This window comes from Haematobia irritans, chromosome 5 (genome assembly GCF_050003625.1).
Source record: "Haematobia irritans isolate KBUSLIRL chromosome 5, ASM5000362v1, whole genome shotgun sequence".
Classification (NCBI taxonomy): domain Eukaryota; kingdom Metazoa; phylum Arthropoda; class Insecta; order Diptera; family Muscidae; genus Haematobia; species Haematobia irritans.
The window spans coordinates 154772125-154793034 of record NC_134401.1 but is presented as its reverse complement, the minus strand read 5'-3'; the positions used below and the strand labels follow the sequence as shown (position 1 = coordinate 154793034).

The window sequence follows — 20910 nt, the reverse complement described above, 5'->3', positions numbered from 1 at the left end:
AATACATATACCTAATAATAACCTAAAAATAACCTCTACATCTGTTTTTTGTTTGTTCATTTACAGCGTGATACTTTCTATCGTTTATATTCGTTTTACTGCCAAAATATACCACGTTCCGATCGTCTGCGTGAGACACTCGTCGATACCCATCTCTTCCTGCAAGAATGCCAAAAACGTTTGGGTCACAAATTACCGCTTGCCGCGTATCTTTTGAAGCCCGTACAGCGTATAACCAAATATCAATTGTTACTTAAGGATCTATTACGATTTAGTGATAATGGCAGTTGTACCAAGGAACTGCAAAAGGCTTTGGACTGTATGCTCATTGTGCTGAAGTGTGTTAATGATTCAATGCATCAAGTGGCTATAACGGGTTTTCCGGTAAGTTGAAAAAAAAAAAAATAAAACGAAGTGAAAAATATAGGCCCCAAAAAATGTATTTTATGTGAAGCGAAATTTCCACAATTGGACCAAAATTCATACCAGAGAACCATTTTTCCAAATTAAGTTAATTAATAGTTGAAAATTTTCCAAAATTTTACTTTGATAGAAAATTTTGTCAAAATTTTATTTCTACAGAAACATTTTATTTCTATAGCAAATGTTGCCACAATTCAACATTTTATAGAAAATTTTGTCAAACTTCTATTTTTATAGAAAGTAATGTCAAAATTCTATTTCTATAAAAAATGTTGGTCAAATTTTACTTCTATAGAAAATCTTGTCAAAATTTTATTTCTGTAGAAAATTTTGGGAAAATTTTATTTCTATAGAAAATGTTGTTAAAATGCCACTTTTATAGAAAATTTTAACAACATTTTATTTCTATAGAAAGTTTAAACAAAATTTTATTTCTATAGAAAATTTTGGCAAAATTTTATTTCTATAGAAAATTTTAACAAAATTTTATTTCTATAGAAAATTTTAACAAAATTTTATTTCTATAGAAAATTTTAACAAAATTTTATTTCTATAGAAAATTTTGTCAAAATGTTATTTCTATAGAAAATTTTGCCAAAATTTTATTTTTATAGAACATTTTGTAAAAATTATATTTCCTTAGAAAATGTTAAAATTTTACTTCTATAGAAAATGTTGTTAAAATGCTACTTCTATAAAAAATTTTGTCAAAATTTTATTTCTATAGAAAATTTTAACAATATTTTACTTCTATAGAAAATTCTTATTTCTCTAGAAAATGTTTCCAAAATTCAACATTTTATAGAAAATTTTGTCAAACTTCTATTTTTATAGAAAGTAATGTCAAAATTATATTTCTATAGCAAATGTTGTTAAAATTTTACTTCTATAGAAAATCTTGTCAAAATTTTATTTCTATAGAAAATTTTGCAAACATTTTATTTTTATAGAAAATTTTGTCAAAATTCTATTTCTTTAGAAAATGTTGTTAAAATTTTACTTCTATAGAAAATTTTAACAACATTTTATTTCTATAGAAAATTTTGTCAAAATTTTATTTATATAGAAAATTTTATTTCTATAGAAAATTTTGTCAAAATTTTATTTCTATAGAAAATTTTGTCCAAATTTTATTTATATAAAAAATTTTGTCAAAATTTTATTAATATAGAAAATTTAGTGAAAATTGTATTTCTATAGAAATTTTTGTAAAAATTTTATTTCTATAGAAAAAATTTTTTTTTTATTCATATAGAAAATTTTGTCAAAATATTTTGTTTCTATAGAAAATGTTGTCAAAATCTTATTTGTATAAAAAATTTTGTCAAAACTTTATTTGTATAGAAAATTTTGTCAAAATTTTATTTTTATAGAAAATTTTGTCAAAATTTTAGTTCTATATAAAAATTTTGTCAAAATTTTATTTCTATAGAAAATTTTGCCAAAATTTAATTTGTAAAGAAAATTTTGTCAAATTTTATTTCTATAACAAATTTTGTCAAAATTTTATTTCTATAGAGAATTTTGTCAAAATTTTATTTCTATAGAAAATTTTGTCAAAATTTTATTTGTATGGAAAACTTTGTCAAAATTTAATTTTTATAGAAAATTTTGTTGAAAGTTTATTTCTATAAAAAATTTTAACAATATTTTATATCTATAGAAAATTTTGTCAAATCTTATTTCTATAGAAAATTTTGTCAAAATTTTATTTCTATAGGAAATTTTGTCAAAATTTTATTTCTAAAGAAAATTTTAACTATATTTTGTATCTATAGAAAATTTTGTCAAAATGTTATTTCCATAGAAAATTTTATTTCTATGGATAATTTTGTCATAATTTTACTTCAATAGAAATTGTCGTAAAAATGTTATTCCTATACAAAATTTTTGCATAATTTTGTATCTATACAACATTTTTTAAAGTTTATTTCTATAGAAATTTTTAACAAAATTATATCTATAGAAAAGTTTGTCAAAATGTTATTTCTATAGAAAATATTGCCAAAATTTTATTTTTATAGAAAATTTTGTCAAAATTCTATTTCTTTACAAAATGTTAAAATTTTATATCTTTTATATCTATAGAAAATTTTGTCAAAATGTTATTTCTATAGAAAATTTTGACAAAATTTTATTTTATTTCTATAGAAAATTTTGACCAAATTTTATTTCTATAGAAAATTTTGACAAAATGTTATTTCTATAGAAAATGTTGACCAAATTTGATTTATATAGAAAATTTTGTTAAAATTATATTTCTTTAGAAAATGTTAAAATTTTATATCTTTTATATCTATAGAAATTTTTTTCAAAATGTTATTTCTATAGAAAATTTTGTCAAAATTTTATTTTTATAGAAAATTTTTTCAAAATTCTATATCTTTAGAAAATGTTCAAATTTTACTTCTATAGAAAATGCTGTTAAAATGGTACTTCTATAAAAATGTTGTCAAAATTTTATTTCTATTTATAAAAAATGTTGGCAACATTTTATTTCTATACTACTATTTATTTGATTTCTAAACTACTTCTATAAAAATTCTATAAAAATTTTTGTCAACATTTTATTTCTACAGAAAATTCTGACAAAATTTTATTTCTATAGAAAATTTTGTCATAATTTTATCTACACCGAGATAAGGAATATCATCACTCCAAAACCTTTTTTTAGAGCACTATGTTACATGGAACATTTTTGTCACAAAAATATTATTTTCGCAGTGAACATAACAGGGTTGCAATTAACATATAATAAATTTCCCATAAGCAAGTAACATTATGCCCTTAAAACATGTTTGAGGTGATGATATTCCTTCTATGGGTATACATACTTTTTTTAAAAATTTCGTTCGGGGCAAAATATTATTTTTGCCAACTAAATATTGTAGTTGCAACAACCTCTAGTTGAATTTTGAACGGAATTTTTGTAATTGCCACAAATGTAATAATTCTAACAAATATTTAAAATATTCAATATAAATGATGAACAATCGTACGAGTGTTAAGTTCAGTTACCCTGAACTACCAAAATTCAGTTGGTTCCACAAAAAAGTTTAATTTTTTACTTGTATTTTATAATTTTAACCGATTTTAATTTTTTGTTTTATTTTTCAGACCGATTTATCTCAACAAGGCGAGTTATTGTTGCAAGATTCATTTCAAGTTTGGTCTGAGTCGAAAAAAGACATACGTCTGCGTATAAAACCACAACAAAGACATATATTTTTATATCAAAAATCTATGCTATTTTGTAAACAAACTTCGAAACCGGGCCACAATAAGAGCACCTATCAGTTCAAGCATTATCTAAAGGTAAGTGAAAATAATGAATTATGAAACCGATAAGAACTTATCGTGAACGATTAATGGAAAAATTTGATTTTCTAATATTTAATTTTCCCAAAATTTGCAGATGTCTCAAATCGGTCTAACCGAATCGGTGCGCGGTGACACAAAACGTTTTGAAGTTTGGTTACAAGGGCGTCAAGAGGTCCATACCCTACAAGCGCCCACATTGGAGATAAAAAATAAATGGGTAGCCGATATTAAAAAAGTTCTACTTACCCAGCTGGAAGAATTGAAGGGTGAAAAAATCAAACAATATGGCTTAAATCATCGTGGTCTTAGACAAACGACCTCATGGGATACACCCAATATTCTCTATGGTACCCCGGGGCGTACTATAAGTTGTGATGCCTCCTCGGAATCATCGAATCGTAATTCGAATTGTAGTAGTAGTGATGATAATTGTACAACAATTAGTATGGGAAGTGGAGTGGGTATGCCAATGAGTTCAAATGTTTCCCTAATATCGGGAATCACAGTGAATTCAACATCAACGGTGACCAGCACCGATAAGGAACACAATGAGGCCTGCGGTTGGAGTTCAGATTATTCGAATAGTGAGGATGAAATGTCAACGGCAGATGATAATAGTAGTACACCGGTAAGTCCATAGATATAGTATTTTATAATTTATATACGAGTTTTTATTCGAAATTTTAAAAATTATTTTTTTTATGAAAATTATTTTAAAACAAAATTTTATTAGATGATTTTTTTTTTTATAACAAAAAATTTTTTTTCAATTGGTTTTTGGGTATTAGTTGAGTTGTTTATTTGGAGATTTTTTTTTCAAAATTTAATATCTAAGAAAACCTTTCCCTTTTTTATTTATATTACATTTTTATTGTTTTGTTTATATTTTCTTACATGATTTAATTCGTTTGTCTTGTTTTTTTCTCCATGTTTTTTGGGTTCTCTTTTTTTATTTCCATGCACCAAAAATAAAAACAAAAATTAAACACAACATTCCAAATACAAAAAACCAAAACTCAAAATGATCTATGATCCCAAATCCACAAAAAAAAAAATAAAAACTACAACTACTATGACCCTCTACGCAACAATGTAACGTACCAACAAAATTCAAATCCGTATTAAATAAAAAAAAAAACATAAACGAAAAATACTTACTCTGGTGTCTGTATGTCCTATGTGATAATTCTAATCCTTTCCACCCACCTCTATGTGTGTGCGTGTGTATTGGTATGTGTGAAACAAAATTTTCCAATATTTGTAGCGTTTCATAAATTTCCTTGCACCCTGGTCGAATAGCAATACCGGCACCAGCACTACTACTACTCCGAATAATGGTCATCATAATAATCATCATTCGAATCCTAATCAAAACTACAACCACAACCATTCACACCACCACAACCACCATCATAATAATCAGCAACAACTTGACAATAGTTCTTCGTATCCTCGCAATAGCAAATCCAATTCAAAATTCTATGTTTCCGTAGAACATTGAGAATTTTTCTAGATTCTTTGGGAATGCCTAATGTGGGGAGGAAAAGTTTCTTAAAACCCTCAAAAAAATAAAACCAAATCCCTGTAAACAAGAACTAATCTTCCAGTGCAATATGATTTAATTTAATTCAGTAAATTATATATTAAAAAGAGCAATGAAAACAAATATTTGAAAATAAAACAAAAATTACAATTTAGTCTAGTTTAAATATTCAAGTACAATTTTCATCCATAATAATTATATGGAGTGTAAAAAGTTAGTTATATTTTAGTATACCCGTTCTAAAGAGACTCTCTGCTAAATGATTTTTCATAAAGTTGAATCTATCTACTATATATTTATTATCAAATAATATGGTAAATGTATTAACAGCTGATTATTCATTTAGATTTTGTATAAATAATTTTAACATCGAAATAAATATTTAGTTTATAAAATCTAAAAATGTCTGTGTACATGTTTTTCTTTAACTATTGTGTTAAAATAGGCTCCGGGAAGCGATTATTTGAAATTTCCAAGAGTTATAACAGTTTTCTAATATATTTATAACAGTTTTATAACTGCTCTTCGAAGATGACTAAGATAATACCTTCATATAGTTATTCAACTATTCATTCAATGAGATTATTATAACAGTTTTATAACTGTTACAGTAATCTCATTCAGTGATGGTTAAAACTGTTATAATAATCGCATTCAATATTGAATATTAAAATATACGAAGTTATAATCCTCGACATCTTCGGTGAGAAGAATATGAAAATGTTTTTATTTTATTGTATAAGAGTTATGTAATTTATGTAACTGTTATAATTCTTCATGAATCTTCCGAAAGAACAAGTAGATACTGCCGATATTGATAAGCTCTTGAAACATTTAGATGAATGTTTTCCGACTTGTATAGAATAGAATAGAAAAGAATTTTATTAGAAAATGTCATATAGTTCAAATATGTATTAAATTCAAACTTTCTCCATAAAAAGGTGTATTTAACTGTTATGTTTGCATATTTTGTAAAGGAAGATTGTGAAACGTAGTCATATTGTGATCCATTAAAGACGATTTTAAAGTTGTGGAAAAAAATTAGATTATACAGAAAAAAGTCTTTACTAAAATGTATAGATGTTATAACAGTTCTTTTTCAATAGTTTTGGATATTTACATCAATAAATGTTGAGGTATATGAGAGTGTAGTTTTCTATTAAATGGAAAAAAAGACTTAGTTAACTTCACATTTGACCTAATAAATATATTATATATGTGAGATTTTTAAGAGTTATAACATTTGGAAAACTGTTATAATTGTAGGTATAACATTTTAGTTGAAGCATACAAAGTATAGGTAAGTGTCACTATGACAAAGTGACACTCGAATATTTCAGGCTTACTTACTTAGACTATTCATTTGATTAATGAGTGCTTCCCTATTCTATATTTAGCTCAGTGACAAGGAGTCTTCTTTTTACCGCCGAAAAGTCTATGTTACGTCAACTTTTTGTAAATTCTTCAGGCTTTTTGAAAATCAAGTCTAATCGATTTTTTATGTTGGTAACAATAGACTAATCGACTTTTTGTAATGATCAACCTTTGCATTGAAAGCAAGCCTACATACAAAGAGTTATGGGTTCAATTCACGGTTGCCACAGTTGGTAGAATTCTACCAAACATGGTAGATTTTTTTACTGTTTGGTGGATTGATGTTTTGGTAGATTTTGCAAAATGTTCCTCTCCAATTAAGAGGTACAATTTTCTATAGAAATAACATTTTTCAAAAATTTTCTATATATACATAAAATATTGGCAAAATTTTCTATAGAAATAAAATTTTGACAAAATTTTCTATAGAAATAAAATTTTGACAACATTTTCTATAGAAATAAAATTTTGACAAAATTTTCTTTAGAAATAAAATTTTGACAAAATTTTCTATAGAAATAAAATTTTGACAAATTTTTCTATAGAAATAAAATTTTGACAAAATTTTATATAGAAATAAAATTTTGACAAAATTTTCTATAGAAATAAAACTTTGACAACATTTTCTATAGAAATAAAATTTTGACACAATTTTCCATAGAAATACAATTTTGACAAAATTTTCTAAAGAAATAAAATTTTGAGAAAATTTTCCATAGAAATAACATTTTGGCAATATTTTCCAAGAAATAACATTTTGAAAAATTTTTTTATAAAATAAAATTTTAAGAAAATTTTGTATAGAAATAAAATATTGATACAATTTTCTATAGAACTAAAATTTTGACAAAATTTTCTATAGAACTAAAATTTTGACAAAATTTTCGATAGAAATACAATTTTGACAAAATTTTCTATAGGAATAAAATTTGTACAAAATTTTCTATAGGAAACAAATTTTTACAAAATTTTCTACAGACATACAAAGAGTTATAGGTTCAATCCACGGTTGCCACAGTTGGTAGAATTCAACCAAACATGGTATATTTTTTACTGTTTGGTAGAGTGGTAGAATTCTTGATGTTTTGGTAGATTTTGCAAAATGTTCCTCTCCAATTAAGATGTACAATTTTCTATAGAAATAAGAATTTACTATAGAAATAAAATTTTGCAAAAATGATCTATAGAAATAAAATTGTCTATAGAAATAAAATATTGACAAAATTTTCTATAGACAAAAAATTTTGACAAAATTTTCTATAGAAATAAAATTTTGACAAAATTTTCTATAGACATAAAATTTTGACAAAATTTTCTATAGAAATAAAAATTTGAGAAAATGTTCTATAAAAAAAATTTGACAACATTTCCTATAGAAATTGAAATTTTGACAAAATTTTCTTAGAAATTGAAATTTTGACAAAATTTTCTATAGAAATAAAATTTTAACAAATATTTCTATAGAAATAAAATATTGATACAATTTTCTATAGAACTAAAATTTTGACAAAATTTTCTATAGTAATTTTGACAAAATTTTCTATAGAAATAAAATTTTGATAAAATTTTATATAGAAATAAAATTTTGATAAAATTTTCTATAGAAATAAAATTTTGACAAAATTTTCTATAGAAATAAAATTTTGACAAAATTTTCTATAGAAATAAAATTTTGACAAAATTTTCTATAGAAATAAAATTTTGACAAAATTTTCTATAGAAATAAAATTTTGACAAAATTTTCTATAGAAATAAAATTTTGACAAAAATTTTCTATAAAAATAAAATTTTGACAAAATTTGAAAAAATTTTCTATAGAAATAAACATTTGAGAAAATTTTCTATAAAAAAAATTTGAGAAAATTTTCTATAGAAATAAAATTTTAAAAAAAAATTCTATAGAAATAAAATGTTGACAACATTTTCTATAGAACTAGGATGTTGACACAATTTTCAATAGAAATAAAATTTTGACAAAATTTTCTATAGGAATAAAATTTGTACAAAATTTTCTATAGGAAAAAAATGTTTACAAAATTTTCTATAGACATACAAAGAGTTATAGGTTCAATCCACGGTTGCCACAGTTGGTAGAATTCAACCAAACATGGTATATTTTTTACTGTTTGGTAGAGTGGTAGAATTCTTGATGTTTTGGTAGATTTTGCAAAATGTTCCTCTCCAATTAAGAGGTACAATTTTCTATAGAAATAAGAATTTACTATAGAAATAAAATTTTGCAAAAATGTTCTATAGAAATAAAATTGTCTATAGAAATAAAATATTGACAAAATGTTCTATAGACATAAAATTTTGACAAAATTTGCTATAGAAATAAAATTTTGACAAAATTTTCTATAGACATAAAATTTTGACAAAATTTTCTATAGAAATAAAAATTTGAGAAAATGTTCTATAAAAAAAAATTTGACAACATTTCCTATAGAAATTGAAATTTTGACAAAATTTTCTTAGAAATTGAAATTTTGACAAAATTTTCTATAGAAATAAAATTTTAACAAATATTTCTATAGAAATAAAATATTGATACAATTTTCTATAGAACTAAAATTTTGACAAAATTTTCTATAGTAATTTTGACAAAATTTTCGATAGAAATAAAATTTTGATAAAATTTTCTATAGAAATAAAATTTTGATAAAATTTTCTATAGAAATAAAATTTTGATAAAATTTTCTATAGAAATAAAATTTTGACAACATTTTCTATAGAAATAAAATTTTGACAAAATTTTCTATAGAAATAAAATTTTGATAAAATTTTCTATAGAAATTAAATTTAGACAAAATTTTCCATAGACTTAAAATTTTGACAAAATTTTTCTATAGAAATAAAATTTTGACAAAATTTTCTATAGAAATAAAATTTTGACAAAATTTTCTATAGAAATAAAAATTTAAGAAAACTTTCTATAGAAATAAAATTTTGACAACATTTTCTATAGAAATAAAAATTTGAGAAAACTTTCTATAGAAATAAAATTTTGACAACATTTTCTATAGGAATAAAATGTTAACAAAATTGTTTATAAAAATAAAATTTTGACAAAATTTTCTATAGAAATTAAATTTTGACAAAATTGTCTATAGAAATAAAAGTTTGACAAAATTTTTCTATAGAAATAAAATTTTGACAAAATTTTCTATAGAAATAAAATGTTAACAAAATTTTCTATAGAAATTAAATTTAGACAAAATTTTCTATAGATATAAAATTTTGACAAAATTTCCTATAGAAATTAAATTTTGACAAAATTTTCTATAGAAATAAAATGTTGACAAAATATTCTATAGAAATAAAATTTTGACAAAATTTTCTATAGAAATAAAAAGTTGAGAAAACCTTCTATAGAAATTAAATTTTGACAAAATTTTCTATAGAAATAAAATATTAACAAAATTTTTCTATAGAAATAAAATTTTGACAAAATTTTCTATAGAAATAAAAATTTGAGAAGATTTTCTATAGAAATAAAATTTTGACAACATTTTCTATAGAAATAAAATTTTGAAAATTTTTTCTATAGAAATACAATTTTGACAAATTTTTCTATAGAAATAAAATTTTGACACAATTTTCTATAGAAAAAAAATTTTGGCAAAATTTTCTATAGAAATAAAAATTTGACACAATTTTCTATAGAAATAAAATTTTGAAAAAATTTCCTATAAAAAAATAAAATTTTGACAAAATTTCGATAGAAATAAAGTTTTGACAAAATTTTCTATAGAAATTAAATTAAGACAAAATTTTCTATAGACATAAAATTTTGACAAAATTTTCTATAGAAATAAATTGTTGACAAAATATTCTATAGAAATAAAATTTTGACAAAATTTTCTATAGAAATAAAAATTTGAGAAAACTTTCTATCGAAGTTGAATTTTGACAAAATTTTCTATAGAAATAAAATTTTGACAAAATTTTTCTATAGAAATAAAATTTTGACATAATTTTCTATAGAAATAAAATTTTGACAAAATTTTCTATAGAAATTAAATTTTGACAAAATTGTCTATAGAAATAAAAGTTTGATAAAATTTTTCTATAGAAATAAAATTTTGACAAAATTTTCTATAGAAATTAAATTTTGACAAAATTGTCTATAGAAATAAAATTTTGACAAAATTTTTCTAAAGAAATAAAATTTTCTATAGAAATAAAATTTTGACAAAATTTTCTATAGAAATAAAATTTTGAGAAAATTTTCTAGAAAATCAATACAAAACTTTTTTTCGAAAAAAAAAACAACATTTTTTATAGTAACCACACAAATTAGATCAACAACTCCAGAATAAGAATTTGGTAGAATTTTTGTAAAATTTTCTTCAAATTTTGATAGATTATGTTTAGCACGAGTGGCAACCGTGGATCAGTCCCAGCTTCGACCGAACATCAACGTTTTTCTCATTAATTCTGAGTGTTTCAAAGATTCGGCAATAAAAAGGAGGTCCCTTATCGTTGATCTAAATATGGAATCAGGCAGCACTCAGTGATGAAGTGAGTGAAGTTCTCCACTGTGGTATCATAATGGTGAAGATTCCACCTTTCCAATTTTCAAAAAAAGAGGGAAATGCAAAAAGTCAATTTTTGCAAAAGTAGAAGAGAAGAAAGTAGATTTTTCCAAATTTTTGTAAAAATCGAAAAAGTAGATTTTTTAAAATTTTAATGAAGGGGTTTGTAAGTGATAAAATGCTTACGATATTTTTGTTGAATAGTGGATTTTTTATCAGTGTAAATTAGAAAATATTTGCGATACAACTACTACAACTTTGGACGTTGAATCTTTAAAAATGTTTATCGCAGGAAAATTGAAAAATATTTCATTTGGATATTTGTATTTTTTTATCAAATAAAATTATTTTTTTCACTGCAGTGATAAGGTAGAAGTTCCCCACTGTCATACCATAATGGTCTGAATAGGCTTAGTGATCCTATACAGAAAAAAAAAATAGTTGACTTAGTCTTCTGAGTTTGATTAAAAAGTTAATTGTATCAATTAATTTTATAACTAAAAATTTTAAAATTTTCAATTATTGACTTAATAAACTTAATGTTTTCATATTGATTAAAAAGTTAATTGTAACAAATTATTTATTACTTAAAAAAAAAATAAACTTCGATCAACTTTTTAATTGAAAATATTTTGGTGATATATTTTTCTGTATAGGTTAGATTAGGTTAATCCAATCTAACCTAGCTCTTTTTATGCTGAAAATTCATCAGTCGCGACGTCAAAAGTCGACTCACCAATTTTTTTTAGAAAGTCTAAAATGTAAGAACTCCACTGAACTGAAATTCAAAAAATCCAAATTTGCAATAGTAGAAGAATCGAAAATAGATTTTTTTCAAATTTTGAAAAAAATTCTAATTTTTTTTGTGTAATACAAATAATTTTTGTTTCATTTTGGAAACGAGGCGACATCAGCTAGAGGTAGATGAATCCAAAAGAATACAAAATATCACATAAATACAAAATATTACATCACAATATATGTCTGCTTAATTTACCCAAATTTAAAAGTTATTCAAATTGTAATGCGAATTATAACAAAATTTTTTGCACCACCACCTTTAAATGTCTGCATTTATTTGTGTTTTCAAAAAGAGTTGTATGCTATTGTTTTAAACATAAACTGACCATGAATAGCGAAATTTTAAAAATAAAAAAATAACAAGAATTTCATAATAACTTCAACTTTTGTAATTTTTCTTTAAAATAAAAAAAAAAAAACAACTATCCCAAGACAAACTCTGAACAAATGTTCGATATCACCATTTAAATATCACTAGAACATCAACAGCACCATGATCTATTATCATCTCCAGCTTTACTGGATTATAAATCTACGTTTCATAAAAAAACCTATTAAAAAAAAATAAAATTTTTTTAAAAATTACCAAATGTTTATGACGGGCAAAATAAATTCTCCTCAGTCATCATAATATCATCGTCATCAATTTTTGTTATTGAATTTTGTCAATGGAAGTTCCCAGTAATTTACCAATCAATTGTCTTCGTCTGCTACGTCGTACGTAAGTGTTAAATGATTTTGTAAGAAACAAAAAAAAAACGAAATAAAACTAAAATAACCAGTTAATAACAAATAACAAAATTATTTGTTTTTGTTTTCTAATAGAAAATTCAAATAACCATGGATAGTATACACAAATAATAAATGCATAGGATAGTGTATCCCTTATTAATTAGAACAAAATAACAACTATCTCCTTTATATTGAGAATTGCCTGCAATAATAGCAAGACCCGTTTGGCCCTTCCACCCTAAAACCACAATACACCCAACTCACTTATTTTGAATATGTCATTAAGAATTCTTGAATTCCTTATCACTAATACTAAATATTAGCACTAATGATTTGCAATTTAACACTGGTTTTACTAATATAAAAGGCACACATTAAAGATATTTTGCACATATACTGAATATAGAATAACACTAATCTTGTAAAGTATTTATTTAAAAACAAGTAAGGAAAGTCTAAAGTCGGGCGGGGCTGACTATATTATACCCTGCACCACTTTGTAGATCTAAATTTTCGATACCATATCACATCCGTCAAATGTGTTGGGGGCTATATATAAAGGTTTGTCCCAAATGCATACATTTAAATATCACTCGATCTGGACAGAATTTGATAGACCTCTACAAAATCTATAGACTCAAAATTTAAGTCGGCTAAGGGTGGAACACAATGTTAGTAAATAAAATATGGGAAACATTGAAAAATGAAGCAATTTTAAGGAAACTTCGCAAAAGTTTATTTATGATTTATCGCTCGATATAAGGGGTGATACGGTCAAAATTTGGTCAAGGGAAAACGCGTGTAAATCGGTGAAATCGATTATTTAAAAAATCAAATTAAATTTCTTTTTCAAGTTCAATTAGTATAAAATTCAGCAGAAATATTCAGTTAGGCTTTCGCTTTTCCAAATCTGAATTGCCGGGCCTCACGCTTGACACCTGCCATCAGATTTTGTACAGCCACCTTGTCCACCTTCTTCGCCGCAGAAAGCCAGTTTGCCTTGAACTGCTGCTCGTCCTTAGCAGTTTTTTTGTTGTCTTCTTTAGGTTCCGCTTGACAATAGCCCAGTATTTCTCAATTAGGCGGAGCTCTGGCGTGTTGGGAGGGTTCTTGTCCTTGGGAACCATATGCACGTTGTTGGCGGCGTACCACTCCATGGCCTTTTTACCGTAATGGCAAGATGCCAAATCCGGCCAAAACAGTACGGAACAACCGTGTTTCTTCAGGAAAAGCAGCAGACGTTTATTCAAACACTCTTTCACGTAAATTTCTTGGTTGACAGTCCCGGAAGCAATGAAAATGCTGCTTTTCAAGCCACAGGTACAGATGGCTTGCCAAACCAGATATTTTTTTGCGAACTTTGACAGTTTTATGTGCTTGCAAATATGTGCTACCTTTCCCCTTCCTTTTGCCGTATAAAAGTCCTGTCCCGGAAGCTGCTTGTAGTCGGCTTTGACGTAGGTTTCGTCGTCCATTACCACGCAGTCAAACTTCGTCAGCATCGTCGTGTACAGCCTCCGGGATCGCGCTTTGGCCGTTGTATTTTGTTTATCATCGCAATTTGGAGTCACTACCTTCTTGTAAGTCGATAGTCCGGCTCGTTTTTTGGCCCGATGCACGGTTGTAGACGATACACCAAGCTTATTTGCGGCATCTCGAAGAGAGAGGTTAGGGTTTCGCTTGAAACTACCGGCAACTCTCTTTGTCGTCTCAGCGGCTTCCGGTTTTCGATTTCCCCCCGATCCAGACTTCCTGGCTGTCGACAAACGTTCCCCAAACACTTTAATTACATTTGTAACGGTTGATTTGACAACTTTTAGCGATTTTGCCAGCTTTGCGTGCGAGTAGCACGGATTTTCGCGATGCGCGAGCAAAATTTTGATACGCTGCTCTTCTTGCAATGACTTGTGGCACGGTGCGTTGTCTTGGTGCAACAACACTTTTTTCTTCTTCATATGGGGCCGTTTTGCCGCGATTTCAACGTTCAAACGCTCCAATAACGCCATATAATAGTCACTGTTGATGGTTTTTCCCTTCTCAAGATAATCGATAAAAATTATTCTATGCGTATCCTAAAAAACAGAGGCCATTACTTTGTCAGCGGACTTTTGAGTCTTTCCACGCTTCGGAGACGGTTCACCGGTCGCTGCCCACTCAGCCGACTGTCGATTGGACTTAGGAGTGTACACCCAGAAAAAAGTGACCCCTTCTTTAAGTTAAAATGAACTCATTGTGAAGAAAGTTGAACTTCGTATAGCGCCAAAGACATTTTTATTTGTTTGAACGATGTGATTTTCGTAGAAATTAGGAATAATGCATTCCATATATTAGTTAACATTTTCCTATATTTATATACCACTATACTACAGAATGAAAAAATTTAACTAATTTGAATTCATATATGGAATGATTTTATTGAAATTTTTTCATTCATTTCGACAAATCTTACACATTTGTGGTAAAACTTTTACTTCATAATTAGAACTGCTTACCTTCGTTTTTAAATACAATTTTATTTATTTCTATAAGCAATTTTATCTTCAATAAAAGACATGTTTTATTAATATATTGAATATATTTATTAAGAATCAACAGCATCGAATCTCTTTGAAATATTAGTTTATTATTCCACTATTTCCAATTTCCGTGTGATATTATCAACTGTAAAACGCACTTTTTCTTCTTCTTGTACTTTTCACTTTTAATAAGTTGCTGCCTAACGATTTTGTCCTCCTTTTACAATTTCAATACCTACAAATATAAAAAATCATAAAACATTTTTGTTGCAAAAGGTTAGCGTCACTGAATATTACCTGATAATTGAAGATTCCAAAATGAAGACAAATGAAAGGGTTGTTATTCTGCTGGTGTTTTCTTTCTTTATACACTATCACGAACATTGATAGATTTATTTAAAAAACGAAAATTTTTCTCACTAATTTAAAATAACAAATATTTTATATATTTTATTTGTTATTTATTATATTATTTTACCATATTATTTTTTTAACAATCTCTCCGAAACAACGCGATTCCAACTAAAAAACAACCGACGCGCAAATATATCGATTACACCCACGCGCAAACACATCGATTACGATGACAGGTATCGATTACAGGTAGACAATAGAAAAAATTTCCTATATTCTAACAAGTGTGTTTCCTTAAGTTTTGAAAGGATTGCATACTTCTTAGTACGAATGAACTAAAATATTTTTCTATGCCAAGTGTTGTTCGTATGTATGAAAAACTTTCTATTATAAAGGAAGTCGCAATTATCAATTTATACGAAATTTACTAATTTTGAGGAAACTTGGTTTTAGTTCGGATTTTGTTTATTTTTACGAATGCTTTGTTATCGGTGAATAAAATTTTCTTTTTCAGTAGTAAATTCTTATACCCAGCGAAGAAAATTGTATGCGTAAAATTCCATGCCTTATTCTAGTTAATGAACTATTCCTAACTGCTTACAGTTTAGGATTTTTTTACTGAAACGAGTAAATTTTATTATTTTTCACAAAAATTTACCTTAATGGAAATAAAATGGATAAACTCTATTGATGAAAATTTTTTCCTTTAGTTTCGAAGGCACTTTTTTCTGGGTGTGTTTAGCTTTAAATGTTGATCACGACAATCAAGGACCAATAGACAATCTATGATAATATTCCTCCTATTGAAATTCCTGTACAGTATAATCTAATTTATAAACTAATGTATAAACTGATATTTTGTGGATGTTTTCATATCGATATTCCCTAGGTACTATTGGTTTGCTTATAGCACATCACGATCACAATATCGAAACTTCTCTTAAGAGTCACTTGTAATAAATACCCAAATCACATTATATACCCACTTATTTTGGTTTGGCAATCACTAATAATTACACAAATATTTTTATTAATTTCTTAAAAAATGCTTGATTTCTTAATTAACTTAATCTTAAATGCTTGAGTTTGTTTTTTTTTTTTTACAAAAAAATATTTAATAATTTTAAGTTAAATTTTTATTCATTATTCACCACTATTCTATAATAATTGCATTTGAAGGCTTTGGTTAATGGCTAGTATATCTTAAAGATAATTGTACATTTTAAAATATAATATATACCTCCAAAACTATTCCCTAAAATATTTTAATATGCTAATTAATATTTATTAACATTGCTATCTTTCATTTTTTCATTCCTTTCTTTATCTTTCTCATTCTTTACCATGCTTATGCTTTTGATTGAAATCCAAAAACAAACAAAAAAAACAACAACACAAACAAATTTGGCTATATTTTAATTTCTTTAAAATATTTAAATAATCATCATCATAATAACGATCATAATCCTGAATCCATAACAAATCGCAAATTGTAGGGGAGTAAATATGTAGCCTTAGCCGACTATGTGGCCGTTGGTCATTCCGAAGTATCGATGCGTGAAGGAGACACTGTTGAATTGCTTAAAGTGGGATGTGCCGGTTGGTGGTATGTGCGAATATTAGGTAAATGTCATCAAAACTAATACTAATTCATTAATATTATTATTATATAAAGCAGTATGAATATAGATTTATTATAAATATATTATTTCTTTATTAAATACATTATATATTTTATTGCTTATTAATATCAAATGTCGTTAGTTATTTTGTGGCTTTAGTTTTTATTCACATTATAATTTATTGTACAATTCATCGGTAGCTCAAATGCAGAGAAAAGAATGAAGCCGCCGAGTCGATCCGCAGACCAGTTTTTGTCGACTCATCTCGACGCAAATTTAGCTGCCAATTAATTAAAAATATCGGTCTAAATCGAAAAATATCGGTCTAAATCGAAAAAAATGTATTAAAAATTGTCGTTTTTTTCCAAAATTTGAAACTTTCCACCCACAATCATCAATTTCAAGCTGCTCTTATAATTGTGCTAAAATTTCACTCAGAAAATTTGATTGTAAGATTGGTTGTACATCTAACCTCATTACCATTCAAATAACTTCAAATTGATTTTATAATGGATAGTTGTCCGCCGCCGAATGGACAAATTTATATCGCCTTAGCCGCCGCCGCCAGAGGCAAAAATTTAGTGTCAGTCGCCACCGACAAAAATGGGTCGGCTTCATTCTCTGATGAAGTCGCCGAGTCGAGTCGCTGATTTTAGCCGCACCGACTTTTTTGCAGCCGACGCCGCCGTCGAATATGTCGATTCAACTCGACCCAGAAAACAGAAAAAAAAAACTGGAAAAAAATACTTATAATTGTTGTATTTTCTGCCAAAATATTGAACCTTCGATGCACAATTATTCAATATTAGGTTTCTATAATAATTTGATTGCAAGATTGGTTGTACGACTAATCTCATAAACATTCCGATAATGCGCCTTGCAGACTATAAAGGGTGATACGGTCAAAATTTGGTCAAGGGAAAACGCGTGTAAATCGGTCAAATCGTTTATTTAAAAAATCAAATTAAATTTCTTTTTCAAGTTCAATTAGTATAAAATTCAGGAAAAATATTCAGTTAGGCTTTCGCTTTTCCAAATCCGAATTGCCGGGCCTCACGCATGACACCTGCCATCAGATTTTGTACAGCCACCTTGTCCACCTTCTTCGCCGCAGAAAGCCAGTTTGCCTTGAACTGCTGCTCGTCCTTAGCAGTTTTTTTGGTCTTCTTTAGGTTCCGCTTGACAATAGCCCAGTATTTCTCATTTGGGCGGAGCTCTGGCGTATTGGGAGAGTTCTTGTCCTTGGGAACCACTTGCACGTTGTTGGCGGCGTACCACTCCATGGCCTTTTTACCGTAATGGCAAGATGCCAAATCCGGCCAAAACAGTACGGAACAACCGTGTTTCTTCAGGAAAGGCAGCAGACGTTTATTCAAACACTCTTTCACGTAAATTTCTTGGTTGACAGTCCCGGAAGCTATGAAAATGCTGCTTTTCAAGTCCCAGGTACAGATGGCTTGCCAAACCAGATATTTCTTTGCGAACTTTGACAGTTTTATGTGCTTGAAAATATGTGCTACCTTTCCCCTTCCTTTTGCCGTATAAAAGTCCTGTCCCGGAAGCTGCTTGTAGTCGGCTTTGACGTAGGTTTCGTCGTCCATTACAACGCAGTCAAACTTCGTCAGCATCGTCGTGTACAGCCTCCGGGATCGCGCTTTTGTTTATCATCGCGATTTGGAGTCACTACCTTCTTGTAAGTCGATAGTCCGGCTCGTTTTTTGGCTCGATGCACGGTTGTACACGATACACCCAGCTTATTTACGGCATCTCGGAGAGAGAGGTTAGGGTTTCGCTTGAAACTACCGGCAACTCTCTTTGTCGTCTCAGTGGCTCCCGGTTTTCGATTTCCCCCCGATCCAGACTTCTTGGCTGTCGACAAACGTTCCCCAAACACTTTAATTACATTTGTAACGGTTGATTTGGCAACTTTTAGAGATTTTTGCCAGCTTTGCGTGCGAGTAGCTCGGATTTTCGCGATGCGCGAGAAAAATTTTGATACGCTGCTGTTCTTGCTTGGACGGCATTTTGACAACTGAAGAGTGAATTCCAAAATCAAAATAGGAGCAACATTCTACACACACACCTTCAAAATGAGGGGTGTTCAGGTTTTTTAAATGCAAAATTGAAAGAAATATGTCAAGTTTATATTGACCAAATTTTGACCGTATCACCCTTTAAGTTTATCCGGACGACAGTGGTCGTGTCGAACATATCCCATATATTGGCCACATTATAAGTTAAGTCCGAAGGCATAATCTATACTGCTACATGTTTATGGGATCGATAACACATTTACCGATTATTTAGTCATCAACGAATTGTCGTATCGATAGGACACACTGTAAGATTCCTTACAAACACAGACATTCCGTCCGTAAAAACTCATAGTCTGTAAGGCTATGGTCACACTAGGCAAATATTTAACCAAAATGAGTGTCGAACATTTTTTGCAGAACCCTTTTCCAAATATCTGCATACGGTTTTTTGTAAATAACCGTACCATGATAGTATATATCAAATATGAACTCAAAATGTTTGCTGGTTTGGCTGTGGATGTGGCGACGGTTTCTTTTTCGAATTCTGTCAAATATTTGCCCAGTATTTCGCGGCAGAAATTTATCCATTATAAAATCAAATTGAGGTTATGCGTCTTATGCTATGGTCAATAGTATAAGACGCATAACCTCAATTTGATTTTATAATGGATAAATGTCAGCCGCCAAATACAAAAATTTATATCGGCTTAGCCGTCAAGTCGCCGTCACCGAAGGCAAAATTTTAGTATCAGCCGCCGTAGATAAAAATCGGTCGGCTTCATTCTCTGATGCAGAAAATGAACCAAAGAATCAGAGGATGAATACCCCGAGTAGCGTCGCCGATTTTTGTAGCCTCTGTCGGTTAGTTTTGGCCAGTAGACGCTGCCACCGATTAAGTCGACTCAAATTTTTCCACCAACTAATCAATATTATTATTTTTCTTTAAATCGTAGCAATTTAAAATTCAAACAATTCAGTTTGAATTTTTAATCAATAATTACTTGCTGTCGAATAGATTTTTATCGACTTGGCCTCATCAAAATATTTATGGCTTAGTTCTCTGATCGGAATTCGATTTAGCATATTCTTTACAATGATTTGTATTGATATCCAACCCTTTATATTTTATATTATGCCTCCGGCCGGGTTGTTGCATAACTTCTTGAGGTGTGATCCGAATTCAGTGTTTTGGATGTGAATTTAGAAAATTTGTGATACTTTGCCAAATGAATAATTTTTTTTTATGATGTTTAATGGAGTGTAACGCTGAAACGTTTGACCTCAAACATTTTCAAATAATTCGCATTTTTCTTGAATATATTTAGCAATTGTTTCAAAAACTCATCATTTTATTAATTCTTACTAAGTTAAGTTTATCCTTAAGTTAAAATGATCCTTTACAAATGTGAAAAAGGCGAGTTATAAAAAATCTAATTAAAAGAACTTTCTGTGTAGTTAAAATAAAAAATATCTTTGGTAGGGCATTTTTGGTGGTGCTCTTAAATTTGTACCTTTATTCCAAAATTTTTCGTATTTACAGTACAAGAGTTTTTTACTTGTTCTGATGAAATTGGTCGGTGGCTGATGAAATTCCTGAAAATTTGCAGCTATTTTTGACTGGGGCTAACATCGGAGTAGATGCTTCATTTTCTG

The 20910-nt window shown here is 27.7% G+C and overlaps 1 protein-coding gene across 11 annotated transcripts in view; it reads left to right on the top strand.

The window, feature by feature from the left end:
- The window catches only part of LOC142240706 (guanine nucleotide exchange factor DBS), a 381804-nt gene that overhangs the window by 354136 nt on the left and 6758 nt on the right, over positions 1-20910 (top strand). For 9 of the 11 annotated variants that reach the window (XM_075312411.1, XM_075312410.1, XM_075312409.1 and 6 more), the window contains 4 exons: positions 67-384; positions 3541-3738; positions 3839-4372; positions 17096-17222. In XM_075312411.1, coding sequence (XP_075168526.1) covers positions 67-384; positions 3541-3738; positions 3839-4372; positions 17096-17222 — 1177 coding nt within the window. Of the gene's footprint in view, positions 1-66; positions 385-3540; positions 3739-3838; positions 4373-5008; positions 5691-17095; positions 17223-20910 lie in introns of those variants that run through there. The other 2 variants (XM_075312407.1, XM_075312408.1) reach the window with 2 other exon arrangements.